Source organism: Jatropha curcas, chromosome 4 (assembly GCF_041381405.1).
Source record: "Jatropha curcas cultivar XTBG-Jc1 chromosome 4, XTBG_Jcur_1.0, whole genome shotgun sequence".
Lineage (NCBI taxonomy): Eukaryota > Viridiplantae > Streptophyta > Magnoliopsida > Malpighiales > Euphorbiaceae > Jatropha > Jatropha curcas.
The window spans coordinates 29,407,943-29,429,093 of record NC_143154.1 but is presented as its reverse complement, the minus strand read 5'-3'; the positions used below and the strand labels follow the sequence as shown (position 1 = coordinate 29,429,093).

The 21,151-nt window shown below is 32.8% G+C and overlaps 4 protein-coding genes across 4 annotated transcripts; 1 reads left to right on the top strand and 3 right to left on the bottom strand.

The window, feature by feature from the left end:
* Nucleotides 1-4,014: 4,014 nt before the first annotated feature.
* On the bottom strand, nt 4,015-7,241 carry LOC149497191 (NADH dehydrogenase ubiquinone 1 beta subcomplex subunit). Its single transcript, XM_089720853.1, has 4 exons — nt 7,011-7,241; nt 6,792-6,878; nt 6,578-6,673; nt 4,015-4,336 (listed from the first exon to the last, which is right to left on the bottom strand). The coding sequence occupies exons 1-4, from the start codon at nt 7,146-7,148 to the stop codon at nt 4,280-4,282; spliced, it is 378 nt and encodes a 125-aa protein (XP_089576979.1). The 5' UTR covers nt 7,149-7,241; the 3' UTR covers nt 4,015-4,279.
* A 1,055-nt stretch (nt 7,242-8,296) lies between these two features.
* LOC149497190 (Lactate/malate dehydrogenase family protein) lies at nt 8,297-9,743 on the bottom strand. The gene is made up of 2 exons (XM_089720033.1): nt 8,996-9,743; nt 8,297-8,895 (listed from the first exon to the last, which is right to left on the bottom strand). The coding sequence occupies exons 1-2, from the start codon at nt 9,602-9,604 to the stop codon at nt 8,452-8,454; spliced, it is 1,053 nt and encodes a 350-aa protein (XP_089576159.1). The 5' UTR covers nt 9,605-9,743; the 3' UTR covers nt 8,297-8,451.
* Nucleotides 9,744-12,804: 3,061 nt separating this feature from the next.
* Nucleotides 12,805-18,461, top strand: LOC105632248 (YbaK/aminoacyl-tRNA synthetase-associated domain-containing protein). The gene is made up of 5 exons (XM_012214563.4): nt 12,805-13,219; nt 15,578-15,655; nt 15,735-15,819; nt 16,681-16,769; nt 18,011-18,461. The coding sequence occupies exons 1-5, from the start codon at nt 12,848-12,850 to the stop codon at nt 18,152-18,154; spliced, it is 768 nt and encodes a 255-aa protein (XP_012069953.1). The 5' UTR covers nt 12,805-12,847; the 3' UTR covers nt 18,155-18,461.
* A 703-nt stretch (nt 18,462-19,164) lies between these two features.
* Nucleotides 19,165-20,155, bottom strand: RGF6 (root meristem growth factor). Its single transcript, XM_012214564.4, has 3 exons — nt 19,976-20,155; nt 19,833-19,888; nt 19,165-19,439 (listed from the first exon to the last, which is right to left on the bottom strand). The coding sequence occupies exons 1-3, from the start codon at nt 20,112-20,114 to the stop codon at nt 19,284-19,286; spliced, it is 351 nt and encodes a 116-aa protein (XP_012069954.3). The 5' UTR covers nt 20,115-20,155; the 3' UTR covers nt 19,165-19,283.
* Nucleotides 20,156-21,151: the final 996 nt, after the last annotated feature.

Here is a 21,151-nt window from a genome sequence, read left to right as displayed (position 1 = left end):
GCGTCCTTGAGAAGGTTTCGAGTACATGTTATGCAGAGTCTGCCATACCTCATGAGATGTATTCTCGCCAATAACAAATGAAACGATTTCGGGAGAGAGTGACGCGATAAGGGCACTCCGAATAAGTTGATCCTGTCGGATCCAGTAGGAATTGGCACTCAGATCTGCTGTAAGTGGCTTTGCAACAATTTTAAGAAAGTCATATCCAATAAGGAGGGAATACCATTGTGTGTACCATGACATGTAGTTCATGGCAGTCAATTTGAGTGGAGCTTGTGCAGCAGCGTTAATGGAGATTAACTGATTGGTATCATTTAGTTGGATATTAGAGGTAGGTGAGGGCGGAATAACAGTTGGGGTGCTAGTGTCAGATGGGGTATCATCATGGATAGCCATCGAAAGAGATAAAAATCAATTGCAGGTCAATGACCAAAAGAGAAGAAAAAAAAAATAGAGAGACCGTTAGGTTTACGGCTCTGATACCATATAGAAGTGATATGAGAATTAGGTATTCTTCTATTTCTTCACAGAAGAAGATGACAGTATATATATATACATTCAGCCTATAGCTGTGATCCCACAATTACGGGATGATCCCACAGTTACGGGATATGATAGGCATATATAAAGTTACTATAAATAATAATGATTCTGTTTACACTATACATTATCTTATAGCATCAACAGAAACGTTGATGGAGAATTGACGAGCCTTTATGGCAAGGCAAAGGCACATAGCAGCGTCAATGTCAGCAAGACCGGAAAGAAGGCCACAGTAATCAACACTTGCCGACAGTTGTGTGTAATTGATGGGACAAGTGTCAGTTGCACTCACCATACTGAAGAAGAGGAGGTTAAGGCAGAGGAGAAGGGCACTGCAGTATTTTGCTGTGGATGCCATTTCGACCTTCTGAATTACTGGTTTTAGCAATATATATATGATTATTAAGCTTAAGCTGCTAATAATGCGATTGCTGGTGGAGAAAGGAGAGGCTTCAAGGGGTATTTATAGACGAATCAAGACTAGAGGCAAGCCTATCTAATATCAAATTAATTATATATAATAATACATTATATATGGGATTTAAATCAAATTAAACTTCCAGGTGCGAAACGTTGAAGATAGAAAATCAGAAATCTATCAGTGCGGCGTCAATGATGCTGCTGCTATCTATCTTGGATCTTACTTGTATTATAAGTAAAGGGGGATCGAGGTTGCATGCAGCAATGTATATGATTATGATATTATAACTAACATCTTGAAACTCACTTGAACTTTTTATGTTAACAATTTCACTAATGAATGAATTCACTATATATGGACAAATGTTAAGAATCCATCATCATTTAATTGTGTATGATATTATTTTTCTAACAATTCATGTCAAGAGTATAACAACTGACAAAACATATTTTTATTTACCAAAAGAAAATACATTTTTTATATATTATTTATCGCATGAATTGATTCAACCAAACAAACGCTTTAAATATTCGATAATATTATTAATAATTTTTTATGTATAAGCTCCACGTGCTCTATATCAATATATTTATCAAGTTGGATTTCGATAAGTGTCTAGTAGAGCTAACTTTGATGCCAAGATAGTAGGAGAACTGAGAGGGTACATGCTTCTCTAATTTAGTCATGGTCAAATTTGCACCATAAATTTCTACTTACGATGAATTATTTAAGACTATCTTACTCTCAAAACTTGCTTTATTATATGACCAGCTATCTTGTGGACAAGATCCTCTTATCTTGGGAGGAAAGGGGAAAAATAATTAAATGACTGAAAAATAAGTCCTTTTTTTTTTTTTTTTTTGGGGGGGGGGGGGGGGGAGATTGATATCTAATTGAAGACATAATTGAGTTTTCAATTTATTAAATTTCTCTATGTTAGATATGGGCCTTAGGAAAAAATTTAATCAATTCAGTTCAGACTTATAGAGTTGGATTTACCTTTATCATTATATGTTATTTACTCATTATACATCATAATTTTTTACGCTTCTTTCTCAAGTGGCAATTAGACTACTAGACAAGCATACAGTGGCTCAAAACGAGTCCATCAAGATATAACCTACTCGCCATGAGTCCATTAGGTATGTCTCACTCAAGAAAACGAGTAAGAAGCCTTAGCGTTAGTGGAGACATTTTAATAAGTTAGATTGTGATATCCCGACTGCAAGATACAAGAACAAACGAATCATATTAGGCGAAATAAGAATCATTTTGCTGATTCTCTTGCAAAGAAAAGAGTTGAGGCAGAAGATGTTTTCTTAGCTCTTGGATTTAATTTTTGGTTTGGATTTCTTTTTGTTTATGTACTCTCTTTTCCTAACTCAAGAATATAAGTAGTTCTTGTTTGTTCTATTTTTGATCTGTTCTAGATTTCAAGTTTTTTTACTTAACATTTTTGGGTTAAGTTTGGATATATAAGGAAGCCTATGGCTTAGGTTTAGTTACCTGAAGATCTTAAGTTTTTTGCAGTTTATATTAATAAAATCAATTAATTCAAGTCTAATTAAAAGATAAAAAAAAAAAAACATAGCCAATTAAAAATTTTGAAATATTAACATTTAAAATATTAATGGTAGTAAGGATATATCATGAAGTTTCTAAAATATATACATATATTATTAATTAACTTTAATAAGAATATATTTAGAAATATACTTTTAACATTAGTTATTTTGACGTTTATCACACATTGATTAATTAATAATAGAGAGAAGAAGAGAAACACTAATTGAATGTGAACATCTTTATTAATTGGATTAGACTAATTGAATGTGATCTGATTGATTTTCTCACTAATGTTGTGAGTGAGAGATATAAGGTTCGAATCGTATCAATCATAAGAATTTTCACCAATTTATTTGATAAATAAAATATTTTTTTTTTTTGTTTTCACTAAAGTTAAAGTTTAAAGTACTGAGAAAAGAAAATTGAATTTACATTACAATTAAAACTATCAGAAAAGTTCGAGGGTTTTTTCAATGATTTAACCCAAATTAAATGGTTACTTCCTTTTTTTTTTTTTTTTTTTTCACTTATTACTCTGCACTCTTTAGAAAGGACAGGAACTAATGAACAAGGATTCAATTTCTTTAATTTTTATGGAAATATAACTTACTATGAATATATAATGTTAAAACTTATCCAAATTAATTACTTATTCAGTCATTTATTTCGTGCTTTTAGAAACCCTCATTTTGAATTTCAATCGAAATGGAACGACAATTACATGATTTGCAATTCTGTCCCAAGATGTCAGAACATAAAAAAATGGTTTTGAATTGAGAATCATTCAGGATTTTTATTAAATTATAGAAAAATTATTAAAACCAAATAATTTTAATTATTAATCTACTAGTAAATCATAATAGAGGATTTAGTAGTTGTTATCTATTGCTCAATAAATTTTCAGGATGGAATGGAACGGACTGATTTTAGTTAAGACCGTACCCATCTCAGAATTACCATTAAATTGGAATTTGGGACAAAACTCTGAAATTATAACAGATTATATTCTTGATTACTCTTTTGAGAATTCCCACAATCACGTTAGATAACCATATACGCCTAATCGGTGAAAAATCTAAATCTAACAAAGACTTAAATCTTATTTAGCTCTCTTCATTTTATCTAGCATTTAGATAAAGTTGCAGAAAATGTTTGATTTATATGAGACATGATAGATAAAGCCTTATATCTCATCAGGTAAGTTGAAATCCGGAGAAAATGAGAGATGGCTTACGAGAAAAAGAAACAATTATTTACATAGTTCTAGAAATGCCAGTTTAAAAATGTTCTTCAAACACCATGACCAATTAACCATATGGTCCATGTCTTATGGAGCATGAAATTATTTAGCACATCTTGGTTTTTCCTGGACCCGTGGATCCATCAGCATAGAATAATCCTGCTTGTGCAATTCCATTTTAATGGAATTCCGCTAGAAGTTCTAGCATAAATTGTTTTTGGACGTTTAGGATTTAGTTTTAGGGTTCGCTGAAAAATGCAAGAATTGAGTAGAAATAAAGAAATGTACACATGGACTTCCACTTTACCCGTGCAGAAGCATTTAACAGCCCCAAAGGGAGTACTACATTTTCAACAAAACCACTATCGAGCTATTTGTTGCAAGAAGTTAATGTCAGCTACAATCATTATTTCTTTAGCTGTTTGATATTCCAAAAGCACGCATATGAATCAAAGGAGGAAACACAAGCGAAAACAACGGTAACCATACAATTCCTTGTGCAGGCCAACCTAAGGTTCTCCACCTAGCTCCACCCGCAGATTGTCATACGGATACACTTTTGGCGTCTGGAAAACAAAGTCAGAGAACGTTAGAATCTCATTCAACACTAGGCTAAGACAACATTCTCAAGTTCTATCAAGGAAAAACATCTCTAACATAATATGAAGATCATTAGAAAAGGAATTAGCAGGCAATTATTATAATTAATATGTTTAAATTATTATCATTATTATTTGAACTATCATTTGAACCATGAACCGTGTTGAAATTAATTCAACTTTGATAGAATTTCTTTCCTCAAATATGATCAATGTTTACACAAAATCTCACAACTGAAATGTTCAAAAGAAGTTCTTGCCACAAAGAACAAGTTTATGCATTCAATTTGTAAAAACAATAACAATTCACATGTAAATTACAGTTAAAATTATTCAATTACTATACTTGCTCACAAAGATTTCTTACATGTCACACAAGACTTATTGAGTGGGTAATTAAAATCCCAAGGCAATCTAGTCAAACAAAGGGAAAACTCCCATGATTCGAATTGACATTCTTAAACGATTGAATGCTTCAAATTATAACATTTAAAATGTTTGGGACTTAATCGTACTTGAGTTTGACTACTTATTGTAGGTTTTTTTTTTTTTTTAATTGACCCGAAAACAACCAACAACAAAGAAAACAAAATGAAATATCCAATGCAGATCCTTTTGACACATAAAGGGGACCTAGGTAATTGCAGCATGCTTTAATAAGCCTTAGTAGGACAGCCATTATACAAACTGGTTTATCTTCCTATGGTGATGCTTCAGTGACGTTTCCTGCCACAAACGGGTGATGAATATATTGCTTAGACATGCCATTTCCCTGTTCAGATCAGCTTTTTATGAAGAGACACAACTCAAAAATGAATAATTATATCATGCAGCATGGTCAAAGCTCATTATATGGAATGGCGATCAATAAAAGCAAGTATCACTCAATCAACATCTTCAATATTATTGAGGTCTAATTGTAGTTGGTATCACCAAGGACTATCTGAAGGAGGAACATTAAGTCTCTCAGGGCTTCTGAAGCCAGTGGCAGCAATCAATCCAAATTAAACAGGTGGGTTGCCTAGGAAGAAGAAGAGCACAATCATTGATCACTTGGAGACTTAGAATAGATAGAGGACAAAATGTTCTGTAAGCTCCCTGAATGATCAATGCTCTCAAGATATATAGTTCTCACAAGATCATTAATGCCAGCATATTATGCTGCTGTAGGGAAAAACTCTGGCAAATATAAAACTGCAGCATGTGCAACAACAAATTTGTAGATGCGAGTACATCAATATGATGTTTAGTCAATTGTGTACCATGAAGACGAAGGCACAGAAAAATGTGAGTTCTCTGGCAAAGGACAGACTCCAGATTTAGAACATGATAATCACTTAGTCCTCAAATCTCTTTCTTTATAGGAATCTTAGACGCAGTAGGAATTTAAACATCATCAGTTTGTATGATGATCAAACAAAAGCCAAAGGAAGTATATTATAATTTCCGCAGCACTGCTTTGATCCTAATTCCTAAGTAAGTACAATAATTATCATGATTGATGCAACTTAATCAAAATTCACTTCCAGAAATATCAAGGCCTAAAGAAATTTTACCGCCTTTTGCACTGAACTGAAGTAATGATATGTGAAACCTAAACTAGTCATTGACTCATTGCAATCTTGAGCCTGATTTAACCAATCAGCATCCAAATATGAACTTAAACTGTTAATCTCATCATACCCATTATGATGCAACAAATAAAAATGGAAATGCATATTGAAAAAACAAAAACACACACTTTCCCCTACTCGTAATGAAAACAAAGTTCAAAAAACAAATTATTTGGAAAATTTGGTGCTAAGAAATCAAACAAGGAATGAGTTGCAAACATATCATCCAGCATTCAAGAAGCACCAAGGCCAAAATTCAAGGGTTGAAAAAAAAAAAGATCGATTTTTAGTGTCCATGTAATAAGAACAGAAAATAATGAACCAACCCATCTTCAACAGTTCAACCCATCATATTAAAACTGTGAAGAAGTAGAGTTCAATATACAATCATTAACAACTTGAACCATATTCATTTTCAGCAACTGATATCAAAATGCAGCAAACACCACTTCCCCGCTATTCTTGATAAAAATGAAACTTCACATTTCAATTCACAACCAAACAATACCCATAACATTTTCTTTATAACAAAAGAAAAATACACTTCAACGCACAAAATAAAAAACAATTAAAAAAAAACAGTTTTTTGACTTACATATGGTATCTTAGATGCTTTATCATTCCACACAACTAACAGTCCCAGAGACGCAAAAAACCCCAAACCGCCACACAGCCAAGCCAACGCCTCATACTGTTAAGACCAACAAAGAATTTACACCTTATATTCCTATATATCAGTTTTTTTTTTTTTTTTTTTTTGAATGGAGATAATCAAAAGAATTAGATCTTCAAAAATTGACAATTATCACCTTTCCAACGGTATCTGCAATACGATCGATACAGGGTTCAGGAAACGGAGTTCCGTTGTCCCAAACCAGTTCTTCATTTACGGGAAGCTGAAGACAAAAAAAGACAAATGCAGTGTTTTTAGGGATTTAATATTTTTATTTTCAATGCTATCGAAAATTTGGAAAAAGAAAATTACAATAGACGGGGGGTTTTATGGATATGAGTATGTAGATACTGACAGGTTTGTCAGGGACGATATGCTTGCCGACAGGTAGACCCATGCCGGAGCGAAGGCGAAGAGAGGAGGAGACGGAGCGGCCGACGATGCTGTTTCCTCCCATGATCCGTGACGCCACGTTGCTCAATCTCCCTGCCATTTTCTTTCCTTTCTCGGGTTTTGCTCAAATCTTCCACTTTTTCTCTATAACCAAACACTGATTTTCTCCCTGGTGATTTCTGGAGTCAAGATGGGTAAGAGAGCTACCATGAAAGGGATGATTAGGGCCATCAATTGCACCAATACATAGGTCCAGCCCAAGATCAAGCTCAAGTCTAAGCCCAGGAGAGCTTTCATCTCTATGCTTTTCAGTCGCGGGCCATGGCTGATTACACAGAAAATGAGTTAATTAGACTATTTTCTCTTGCTCTTTTTCATGGTTTTATTATGACACCCAATAGACTATATATCTATCTTTTTTTTTTTTTTTTTTGATTAATTAGATTCTTAGGAGATTCAATCTTTTTTTTTAGAAAGAAATTCAAAGTTGTAATTAGCCTCATAATTTGAAGGATAATTTTATTACCAATCAAATTTTATTATTTTTGCCATAATGTTACAGGCAATGAGATATTGTCATAATTAATTTTTGCATATTTGATTAAAGAAAATTATTAAAAAAATTAAGAATCTGAACATAATTTTTTAGAGTAAAATATAATTGAGCCCCTAAATTATATTTAAATTAATACTTAAATTTTCTATATTTGAAAAGTAACTATAACTTTCTTCAATATATCTTCAATTAGTCATAAAAAAATGGATAAAAATATAACTCAATCCTTAAATTATGTTGAAATTAATATTAAAGTCTCTTTATATTTCACAAATATCTATAATTATTTTAATTTATATTTATCTTACTTTTACGTCATATCATCCAAAAAGTTAAATTTTATAATTATCTCAAATATAGAGGGATTAGATTATATTTTACCCATTTTTTATGAGTAATTAAAGATATATTCATGAAAACTAAAAATTAGGCCCTTTTTATGAGCGATTTAAATCCAACATTAATTTAGGTACTGTAATAAGTATACTTGATCAGAGAAATTTTTTTCTTTATCCTTACATAAAATTAAATTATTAAAAAATATAAGCTATTTAGTAGTGGATATTAAGATTAAAATTTATCAATATAAAATTTTCTTCTTCAATTCCAAAAAACAAAAAGAAGATATTTTTGTACTTATAGTTATGGATATTGAAATTATTCAAGTATGGAGATTCTACCTTTAGGCTATATTTCCAATAATTAACAAAATAATTTATTTTCAAACCAGAAGCTACAAAGTTTTTAAAGCAAATACGCAATATGCCTATATAATTAGGATGTATCTTAATATAAGACCAGCCCGGAGGCTAGGTAGCAAATGCAATATAGGTAAGCCCATTGATCCTCATATTCCCAATTGGCTTTGCACTTCCAGGAGGGTCTTAGCCGATTCTCTAAGTCGCCGAGCCTCTTCTTCCGTCAAATGCACATTAGTAACTCCCAAAACTCCGCCTCTACCGAGCTGTGCTGGCAAACTCAAGAACACTTCCCCACCGTCAATGCCATAGAACCCTTTTGCAAGAACTGAAACAGGGTGTATTTTCCTCTGGTCTCTAAGTAAAGATCGAGCCAAGTTAGCTGCGGAGTACCCAATTGCCCAAGATGTGTAGCCCTTGAGATTGATCACCTCATAAGCACTGTCGATAACTGCTTTGTGAATGTTCTCTAGCGTCTCCTTCTCGTACGCGATTTGCTGCTTCTCTAAAAAGCTTAGTATTGGCACTCCACCTACACTTATGCTAGACCATAGAGCCACTGAGCTATCACCATGCTCACCAACAATGAACGCCTGTAAAATTTCATGCACATTAAAGTAACCCAATTTCTTCATAAAAAAAATAATTAAAATGTATCCTCGTATCAATTTCAAAAATGACTTGTGGTCTTACCTGCACGTCCTGAGCATTGACGTCCAGATGATCCGCGATCAAGAACCGAAACCTTGAACTGTCTAAGTTTGTGCCCGACCCGATAACCCGATTCGACGGGAATCCGGAGAGTTTCCATGCAATATAAGTCAAAACGTCAACCGGATTAGAAACAATCATCAAAATGGATTCGGGAGAGTAGTTGACGAGCGGAGGTATGATCTTCTCAAACAGGGCCACGTTCCTCTGCAGCAGGTTCAGCCTAGACTCCCCTGGGATCTGTCGAGCACCGGCAGTTACGATACAGAGATCAGATCCAACGGTGACGGAATAATCAGTAGAAGCGATGATTTTCGTGCGGGGAAGGAAGGCGGCGGCGTGCTGGAGATCAAGCATCTCACCACGAAGCTTGTCGGGCTTGGCGTCGACGAGAGCGAGCTCGTCCGCTAAGTCTTGGGTGAGGATGGTTTGAGCTATGGCCATCCCCACATTTCCGGTGCCAATAACGGATATTTTGGTGTGGCGTTTGGTCGGGGATGGGGGAGCAGTGTTTTGGATGGGCTTGAAGAAGGCCTGGGTCAGGTCTAGGCCGCCTGGACCCAATGTGGAAGCTGAAGGACTCTTCTGCATAATTAAATCTAGAAAGAACTGCAATTTCTATTTATTTTCTGAAGAAGGTGAAGACGATTGTCGCATTTATAGAGTAGGGGAAGAAGACGAGAAGGGAAAGTTGGAGACTTGGAGCAAGCGGGGAGAAAGGAAAGTAGCTAAGGAAGAAACGATGTTTTGGGGTTTTCAACGGTCTAACGTTCTGGAAGTACTCTTTAGTCTATAACAAATATTCTCCAATCTCAAGAAACTACTCGTAAATGCAACGCGCCTTAGATTCGAGATTTTTTTCCCCCTCTTTTAAGTTAAGGATACGAGATCAAAGAAAATGAAGGAATTCAATTCATATGAGCTACTAATTAAAACAATAATAAATAATTAAATAATCTAATGGAGTATTACATTTGGATAATTTGCTTTGTGTTGAAAGAATCCAGTTAAAATGAAGGTTATTAATTTAATCAAACTATTTATTTTTTGTTACACAGAAATTAAAATTCAAAAAATAAATTTATTGCATCTATATATTATTGTATGAATATATTTAGCCTTTTCTAAATTTTATTAAACTAAACTGTAAAAGAAGCTGTTAGAAATTTGTCTTAATATGCATTTTGATCTGCATTATTTTAAAATTAAAATTTTTACGTTTAAATATTTCAATAATAGTAATTTTAGTCTTCATAGTTAATATTATTGTTAATAAAAAAATACAGAAAAACTAAATTTTGAGAGATTAAATTATTTTATAACATTTAAGAATTTAGAAATATATATATATAACTAAGGGACTAAAATGTGATAAAACTTGAATGTTGATCAAAATAATTTTATAACCAAGAATTCCCATGTATTTGATTGCTTTTTTCTATTTTTTATAAGTTTTCATATATTATTTTTTGCACAATAGGTTAAGGAAAATAAAAGTTTTACATATATTACTTTCTTTCTTTCTTTCCTTTTTTGAGAAAATATATAGTGTTGTACTTAATAATAGAGTTTTGCTATTTTAAGAAAATATTTTCCGTATATTTATTGAACAACTCGATAAAATAAAAGGATAATAATTGGATAAAAATGTGATGTTTTGTTGCAAGCAAAACTAGCGACACGTGCAGCATCACGCGCCTCAGGTGCGCTTAGGTGTTTTTGAAATATTAAACATGTAATTCCGAACTCTTTGCCGCAGATATTATATTGTGTACGCCGGTCCAGAAGCAGAAATGGGTAACCTATTGTATGACTATGACCTTACATTTTCATCTAATCACAACTTGCCTTGTGTACTGAAGGATCACCGTCTATCATGTTTCCGCTTTTCAACATCAAAGCGATGCTGCACGGAAGTCACGTGAGTGATAAATATATGCGATCCAGGCTCCACGCGTTAGGGGTCCGTATTTTTTCTATAGAAAATGGGACAAGAAAAACTTTTCATTTATTTTTTCTTTTTTGGACTTGGTTCACGTAATCAAATCTATGGGTGGGCAGTGGTTTCTGCTATGTTGCACAAGGATGGACTTTCCAGACCTTCCAAGGTAATTTAACCACACTTTTAAAAAAATAATAATAATAAAGACAGAATTTTAATAAAGCAAATCAGAAGCTATTATAGCTTATAAAAATTGAGGGATTGTATCCCAAATATTTAATTGTTGTTTATACGGTATTATTTAATTTGGTGCACTATCTTTTAATTTTATTCTAAATTTTCACCGATCCGTCTAGAGTTTTGGCCGAAACCCCAAGAATTAATCAATTAAAATTAATTGTAATATATATTTATTTATAGGGTTATAGATGGTTAGGTTTCCGTCTATCAAGAGCGATCAAAATAGATTAACAATCAATTGAGGCATGTTAGAATAAAAAGAATTCAAGAGATAACAAAAAAATATAAGAGAGGGAGAAGGGAAAAAATAAAAAATTAAGGATTGAAAAAAAAAAGATACAGAAGGTGATTTGAATAGACTATGCAGCTCGATTTATTTGCATAGATTCACACGTTATTTACAATAGATTCGCTCTCTATTTATTGAAATTTTATGAGTGTCCGTTAAGTAAGAAATATCCTATATAATATATAATGATATCAGTCTATATAAAATTTAAAATATCCTATGTATGTAAAGTATCTACACAATTGGGTCTCCGCAATACTAAAAGATGTTTTCTTTTTCCGTTTTCTCTCGGCTACTGTGGCTTGGGTTTACATATTTGGACGTTGATAATGGGTTGACATAAATAATATTTATCTTTTTTTTCTAGAATTTAAGTGATTAATCACTTTTTTAATTCTTGTGAAAAAATTTAAAATTGTCAATTTTAACGGAACGAATCGAATAATATATAGGTAAAAGAGTATTTCAAAATAATGATTTTAAATTTTAAATTTTACTAGTCTCATAATATAGTTCACTTTTATTTATCAAATCGGTTATTAAGCATTACTATTTTCATTTTATTATTTAGGTCTATATATATCCTGTTTTAATCCAATTCAATCCAACTCAACTCGGTGGGTTTGAAAATATAATGGATTGGTTGGGCTGATCATTTTGATAATTCACGTGTTGAATTGAGTCATAAGTTCACTTAACCCGTAAAAATATCATATACGTGTGTGTATGTGAGTATAATTATGAATTATTTTCTTTAATATAATTTTAAATATTTAACGGTCCTATCTTTAAAACTTATTTTCTTTAATATAAATTTATTTTGAAATTTATATAAAAAATAAAAAAATATTTTAGAAACTAAAAATTCAATAGGGATAATTAAGATTAATTTTTAGTGAAGCCAATAATATAAATAAATTAAAAACACAGACATTAGGGAAATCTGACTGAATTTATAATTAGATCGTAAATATACTTATCACTAGATTATATGTTTAACGTATATTATTAATAGATTTAAAATGAATATTTACGATAAACTTTTAAATATATATGGATATAAATATTTAAACGAATATTTAAATTTAATCATTTAAATATAACCAAGTAATAAAAATCCGTGGTATACGTCCCACTTTTATAGCATGTGTATATTATTAATAAATTTAAAATGAATATTAATAATAAATTTTTAAATATATACGGATATAAATATTTAAATAGATTTAAACGTTTAAATATATTTAAACGTTTAAATATATAGTAAAAATTCGTGGTAGGCGTCCCACTTCTATACCCATACGACACCCACCACAACCATATTGTTTCATGGTCAAGCACATAGAAGATTACAGCTCAATACATGACAACGGAATTGGACTGCGAGTCTGAGAGGGTGAGAGGGAACGAGGGACGCAAAATGGAAGCAGCTCTAGCAGAACTGGAGCGAGTCCAAATCCTAACCCTCCAACGGATATCGAATATTGAGCATTCTTTCCTTCCTCAAAACAGCAGCGTATCTGCTCTAGCATATGTTTCCTCTCCCGACACAAATTGTTGCCAGACCTCCGCCTCTGACACCGAAGCTCGTCTCTCCTCCATTCTCCGATCAAGTGGCGTAAATGACTTCGCATTCAAAACTGTTCCTCCAAATTACTATGACTGGTCTCTGGAGGCCCGACGAGACATTCTCGGTGCCGCCTCTATCGATCACCTATGCAAAAGCATTGTTTTGGTAAGGTCTTTTTAATATTGCGAATTGTAAATTAACACATTGATTTGATTTTTCTGCTTTTAGAATATGAGATTTGATCGAGAATGAATGCTGAGATTGTTACACAAGATTCACTGGGGACATTGACATTGGTGTAGTATTGTACACTCAATGTGGTGAATTAGGTGATTCTAGTCCATAATTATCACACGTCCAAATTTGGCTTTATACCTAGATAATTAAGGTGCTGTTTTGGTTTTTGTGCAAATTGTAAGGGGAAGAGGCTTTTTGAGATTTTTATTTATTCAGAACGGAAGAACTCCTTATGATAGAGAGATGACTGTTCTTCTCTCATTCAATAACATATTTGATTCTTTCCATTCAACTTTTGAATTCAGATAGAATTTAATTACTATGTTTCTATTGTTTTTAATCTACGCTTTATTTCTCTGGTAATCCCCATGTGGAAAGACAAGGACTTCACTCTGTAATTATGATTTTTTTTTTTATCTGTGGTGTTGTTTGAGAGTATTACTTCCTGTAATCTGTTGGAATGTGGATGATTCATTGGAGAGATTTTGGAGAAAAACGGGGAAATATTCTTATACTATAAGTTGATGTTTGTGGTAAACTTGGTGTTTTTGATTGGAGAGAAATGCAAGGATATTTTAGTAACTAGTTTATCTTTCAGTTACTCAAAGACAGGATTGTTCTTTTAAAACGCTATGGTGCTCAGCTTCTGAAATTTTTACAATAGTTTCTTTAGCTAATGCATTATTGCGGTATTGTAAGATATTCTGTTTCATATGTTATGCAATGTCTTGTATGCATTATAAAGAAGAAGATATCAGCACCTTTTTTTCTTTTTAATGGAAATAGCAAGTTGGAGATGTGGATAGGGCTCGAAGACATGTGGATGTTCAAAACTAGAAAAAATTTGAATCTATGTTGGATTTAGGTATGTATCTCGAGTGTAGTTATCTAGATACTTCATTTTTGCAGTGTGTGAACTCAAGGATACAGCTCAGATAGGTCAAATATTTGTTCTGGATGAGTAGATAAATTATGTTGAACTAGTATTAGGATGCTTAAGCAATTTACCTGAAATTTTCAGGGCTGCCTCTGTCTCATTGTAAGTGAAATGAGGAATACCAAATTAGAAGCTCACTTTCAAAATTAATGAAAATAGAGCAGTCCATAACTCCATATAATCAAACTTGAAGTCCATTAAGACTTAGATAAACAAAGCGTAACTCCAAATTAAGCATGCTCAATCCAAATTAAGCATGCAGCCTGCAGGTCAATGAGAAGGGGTAGAAGAGCTCAAAGTTAAAAAAGAAAAATTATAGGAAGAAAAAAAGAGAAGAAAGATTGTTGTGACTGCAAAAGTTTTGGGTGGTGGGAGTGACAGTGTAACATTAAAACATACAGGCAGTAACGAGAAGAGGTAGAGGAGAAAACTATTACTAATGACAGGATCATCAGCAACATGCTTTGATGGAAGTGACAAAGTCGAAAGAAATGTGCAAAAAAAGTCTCTATTATGCTGCTTTTACATTCACTATGCAATTCCAATCTAAACTCATTTGGCGGCCAAGACTGACAGATGTCAGAAATGGAACTATATAAAAGATAAACAAAAAAGAAATTGATTGAAACTGTTCTTTCTGAATTTCACTTGCTATGCCTGAATATTTCAAACCTGTTTAAGTATCGTGAGAAGTTGACACATTAGCTAAAGTGCCAAGTTCAAGCATCACATTAAAATTGAAAGGGAACTGCAAAAGAATTCTTAGAGTTTGATATGCTTTTTACACGAAGAATATTTTACCTTCCTTTTTGGATCTGAATCTGAAATTAAGCAAAAAAGGAGTTATATTCTACTGAAAGCTTCAAGTCTATTACCACCCTAATTATATATATAATGGTAGTACTAAGAGTTCTATAAGTCATAGTATGTCAGGGCTTGCAGAAGCATGTTATCTAGTGAGTGCCAATCTAGAAGTTTGTAACCATGGGGATGTTATTCTTTTATTTATTGTCTATTTTTAACAAAGAATTAAAGTGCTACATGGTTAGAATACTAACTAAATAGGATAAGACATTCTAGCATTTGAAAAATCATGCATCTTAGAAACATAGCATTGATCTTTCAAAGTATTATAAAACTGCTGTACGTAAGAGTAACATGTAATGTGTATGGCTTGATTACTTGTATACTCCTATATCTATTAGTGGCAATAATGGAACAAAATGTTTCAGGACTATTCTGATACTTATTCAATCTCAAATCTAATCCTTTTGTGTTGCATCATGACATAAAGATTTTTTTTTTTTTAAATTTTGAATTTTATGCTAAAGTTCTTTTATTTCCTGCAGGTTAATACACAGGCTCCTTCAAACATTACTGATTGTAGTGACCGCAATAATTCAAAGTATTACATTGTTGTAGTTCAGGTACCTTATTTCTAGTTGACGATTTTCCATCCAATATGATGTCTGAGCTACTTACATGTGGACATCTGCTTTGTTGCAGTATACTGCTCGGTTCAATGCCGAAACTGTTAAAAACTATCTGTATGCACTCAATGATGGCAAGATAGCTAAAAAGAAATTCAACTGTAAGTTGTTATCCTCTTTTTATCATCAAACATTTCATATTAAAGTTTGCTTGAGACTTAACTATGCAAGTTGTATTATTAAAAATACTTCTAACTTCTTTATACTTTGGTGTTTTCATTTTCATTTGGGTGATTTAGGGCCTTATCATGCATAACATGAATGAGGAAAAACATGGAAATCAATTGCCAAACTTTAATATTTCTGCTCAAAATCTTCATATCGTCCAATTTAGGTTCATGTTACATTAGAATTTAGAAGGTTGTGGGAGAATCAGTTGCAGGAAATTTGATTTCCTTGTGGGTCTTGCTCTTGCATCCAAGAAAAATGACTTCCAATTGCACACAACAATCATATAAAATTCTTTTTGATTTGTTGATTAACAAGAACATTGTTCATTTCCATATGAACAAAGCAACCCAATATTTATCTCTTGTCAGTTATGATGAGCGCAAGTGTACATTATTTTGCAATCAAGGCAATGGAGTTTCGACTGGGAAAGATATATATATATATATATATATATATATATATATAAATACACACACCAAGAATTTTCATCTGGTCGCTATGAATATTTAACTAGTATGAGAAAGTTTATGAAGTGCTCAAGAAAAAGCTCATGTGGAAGCTGAACTGAGCAATGTAAATCATCAATTTTCCAGAATCTTAAACTTGTATCTCAACAGGCATGCATATTTGCATTTCAAACCAAATAAACCACAAACCATTGTAGGTTAGCTGCATTATTTTCTTCCTGTTTTTCTTTTTCCATTGTCAGGCTTGAAATAATAAAAGGTAAGAGTCTTTAAACATTCTTTTATTGTTACTTGGGGAAGTAACTAATATCTTTACCAATGCAGTAAGGCTTGCTCCTGAGGAGACATCTGTAAAGTTGACTGGATATGAGCACAATGGAGTGACATGTATTGGCATGAAAACGGACATTCCAGTAAGTACACCCGCAATTATTTAGGAACTATCTACATTATAAAATTAAATTATCATAGCTTCATAATTGGCTGCATGTTTTTCATGTTATTCTAATGTGAATGCATCCAATTACTTGTTGATAATCGCATCTTCTCAAAGGTCGGTAGTCTCATATAAATGTGTTGGTAATCCATCAGAGGAAGAATAATTGTTATGCTGTAACATAATGCAATGTAGAGAACAGAAAAATTGGGATGGAGCTTCCATTTAGAGAACAGAATAATTGTTATGCTGTAACATACGACTTTTGTAAGGTACTCATATTTATCACTTATAAGGTCTTTGTGCTGTGCACATGCACTTGAGCCTTATTTTCCAGACAGTACAGCTACAGTGTCCTGTCTTGCTGTCTTGCTTGAAGTAGCATGTTCGAGTTGGCCAACCTTGCTTGAAGTAGCATGTTCGAGCTGGCCAACTAGGTTTAAATGCTTAGGCAGATACCGATGCTTGTCTTTTCTTATGGCTAGTGTGGCTGGTTTATAGACACGGATACTGATGAATGAGATTCTGATAAACTTTAATTGAAAAAGAACTCCTAATATTTATTTGCATCAGAAATTATAATGCGGAATTTTCATTTTTTTCCTTTTGATTAATCAAATTACCAACTGCAATGCCAGCTATAAAGTGGTCCACTGCTTAAACTATTATACCTGTCAAATTGGAATTTTAATATTGTGGTCCACATTGATGATCAAGATCAATGGTTCTCCACCAGTCTGCCACTTGAAAAAAATATTAGGTTGCTCACTTAGAGCTAGCAACATGTTTCTTCATCGAAAAGTTTGTTTGATATATTTGTCTCTTTGTGATTTTGCCTTTGCATTTGTCTAGGAGACATGATAGAAGGTGACTGCAAAAGGATTAATGATTCTTGAAAATGTTTTTTATGTTGCAAAAAGACTTCTCATTTTTGCAAAAATAAAAAAAAAGAGATGTATTCTGAACTATTGAGAAAGCTGAAAATGCAAAAACTAGGTCTGACTAAGTTGAAGACGTAACACACATACAAACACACATAAATGCGACACATTCATGCACGTGTCTACACATCACACACGCACAGACAAACATACGCAGCTTGCAGATTATGTAGAAAATGGGATACAGAGGATTACTTATTTTATTGAACTATCGTTGTTTATTATTATTATTATTCAACTGTTATTGTTAAATGAATTGTGGATGTTTTGATCCCAGGTTATTTTGGATGAAGCAATTGTAAGGCTGAATCCTGATTTCTTCTGGTTGGGTGGTGGGGAGATTGACCTGAAGCTTGGGATTAGGACCTCAGAATTTATCAGTTCTATTAAACCTTTAATTGTCAATTGCAGTGGCACATGATTAACTCAAATGAATCTTTTTTTGGACTAAATGGAAAAAAAGATAAGGCTGCTGGACTGAAAGATGAAGGAATTTGCATTTTCATCAAGTTCTGCAACGGAAAATTCAGCCTTTCAAATCATCTTTACAGAAGAAATTGTTCCTCTGCATATATTTCTTCTGTTAGTATTTTTTCATAGCTTTGAATTTCAATTGAAGGATCTGTATTGGATATCTATATACTTTATTGTAGCAGATGATATGGTAGCGAAAGTTACAGAAATCTATCAGTTCATTTGGCAATATATATACATATACATTTACTTTACCTGAAAAATAGTTTGATATCTGTTGATTCGTTTCGAATGGGTTTAATGCCCTGGAAAAACATCTGAAATGGCTTTTTTGTATGTTTGCCGCCATGAGAACTTTGAAGGTTCGCACCAGAAATTTATTGGTATTTTTTTTAAAAAAATTTCATGTTTTTACTTATTTATAAATACAATAGTAGGCGAGGATTGAAACATCAACCAAAAACAAACTAACAAATTGCCTAGACCATTTTAGGAACAACATCCAACACATATATAGCCACAGGAACACATCCATGTCTGGTGTGTTCCTTATTATTCAGCATCTCATTGATATAGAAGTCTAAATACAACGAATGATGCTATTGTTATCCATCTATTCAACATCTTCCAATGGACAACCCCGAGCAGACACATTAATGAAGAAGAACATATTTTTGGTATGCTACTAATACTTAATTGCTCTGTATTCAGTTCATCCTTTAGAACCATATTACGTCTCGGATCTTATTATGAAATAGGATGAATTGATTTTATTTAGCAACTCAGCTATTTATCATAGCAATCCAAGAGATCAGCTGATTGTGATTTGCGGTGACTTCCTTCTTAAAAACATCATAGTGTGCTTTTCTAAAGCAAAACAACCATTAAAACCATCTTCTAGAGAAATTATATTTTTGTAATAATAGTAGTAAGCTAAGACAAGAGTGCATTATTTGAACTTTATAGCATTTTTTTTAAGAACCTTATAGCTAGTAGAATAGTCTTAGGAAACATCATGTTCTAATTTGACATCAACGGAAATGCATAATTTTGCAAATATATAGAAAAATATCGATCTAAAGTTTTTCATTGTGGATAGGTGGCTTCCTATGAGGTTGTGCATAATCTGTAACTACTACGCCTTCCGCAATGTCGTTTTCGTTGGATTCCACAGCTTCTTCTGTATCACTTGGTACCGATCCTAGCATGGACCGTCGTGGCCTCTTCCATCCCTACACAAGAACAATAATTATACCAAATTACCATATGATAGATATTACATAACTTTTTATTTCCTTCAGTTGTTTTTAAGGAGAGCATAACTGTTCAAAGGATATGTTTTTCAATATATATATATATATAAGTTCAGTGCAAGAAGACTTGTCAATTAACATATACGCAAGGAAGCAAGAGATTGAACATATAAGCAATGTTTTCTTGCTTCTGCTCTGCGCATGCACGGACCGTCTGCTCTTGCTAAACTCATTAACGACATGTAGTAAGGAAGATGGGCCATGAATCTCAGTCGCACACCAGAATCTTAACTGTCTAACAACCATATATATATATATATATAACCACCATTCTTATCTTTTTAAAATTATGGAGTTTTATTTTATATTTACCTCAATTTTATCCTTGTCTTGCAAACCATCCTGCGAAAATACGATAAGCTCATTTCCTGAACACCAGCACTATATATCGTTAGCATTAATTGCACTTGTTGTTACTATCTTCTGTAATTTATAAATTGGAAAAATTATTAAACCTGTTTTTGTGCTTTCTTCTTCCTTAAAAGAAGTTAGTTCTTTATTCTGCTTCATAGTAGTTGCACCAATATTTAGAGAATTCTCATGGATTCTCCTCCTATCTATCTCGCCAACTTCCTCTGGAGCTGGAGAGATCATTTCAGATGGAATTGAAATCTGATGAAGATGCACTTTATGCAGATCCTGCATATCAAACCCTAAATTTGATTTCTTCCTAACATTGAATATATATACGTAAAATTGTAAACCTCGGAGCTAAGTAGTGAATAAATAAATGTTATATACCTTGTCATTGAAGCCAAGAAAGCGAGCGTTGCATGCATGCAAAGAAAAGCTTATAAGAAGAAAAACAAGAAAAGGAGACATAGCAAGAAAATGGAAGCTAACAAAGCCACAAATCGAGAGAGAGAGAGAGCGAGAAAGAGATGAGAGTTTGGTTTTGTTTGGTGAGTTAAGAGTTAGCTAGGGTTTTAAGTATTTGTAGTGCTTGAAGAAACAAAAGCAATAAATGCAGCTTTCGGATGAAACAGAAAGACGTCCCTTAAGAGAACATCAACATGCATGTGTTTGGGCAATGAACCTTGAAACAAATTTGAAGATATTCTTGGGGCCTTCTTTGTCCCTTCCTCTCTCTAATTTTTATCAAACTATAATATAAATAAATTTTTAGATTATAACTTGTTCTGTTTGATATATAAATATCACGATATAACTAACATTTCTTGTATCCGATTACTCTAACCAGAACAATTTAAAATCAGTTATGGTTTTTGAATCGTTACATAAACACACTTAAACCTTTAATTTTAAGGAAATAAGGAAAAGAAATCTACAAATATGTTATAGGTCCTACCCATGTGTTTCTACTGAGGAGCTCCATTCTTTGTCCGTTGAATTTCTACTGCCTTGTGACCTATATTTTGTTCTTTGCCGACTTTACACGCCTTAGATCTATCTTATGATAAAAGAGGGTGACTAGTCAAATTTTTTTTCCATATATCCTATCCTTATTGGGTTAATTTATTTTTTCGTGGTGATGATCAGTATGGTTAATATTGGAGATTAATTAATTTAATGCATGGGAGCCTAATATAATTATGTTTTGTTTTAGATACGTTAAACATTGCACCTACCATTTCAATAATACATCCCTCATCAAGTTTATCTTGTTAATC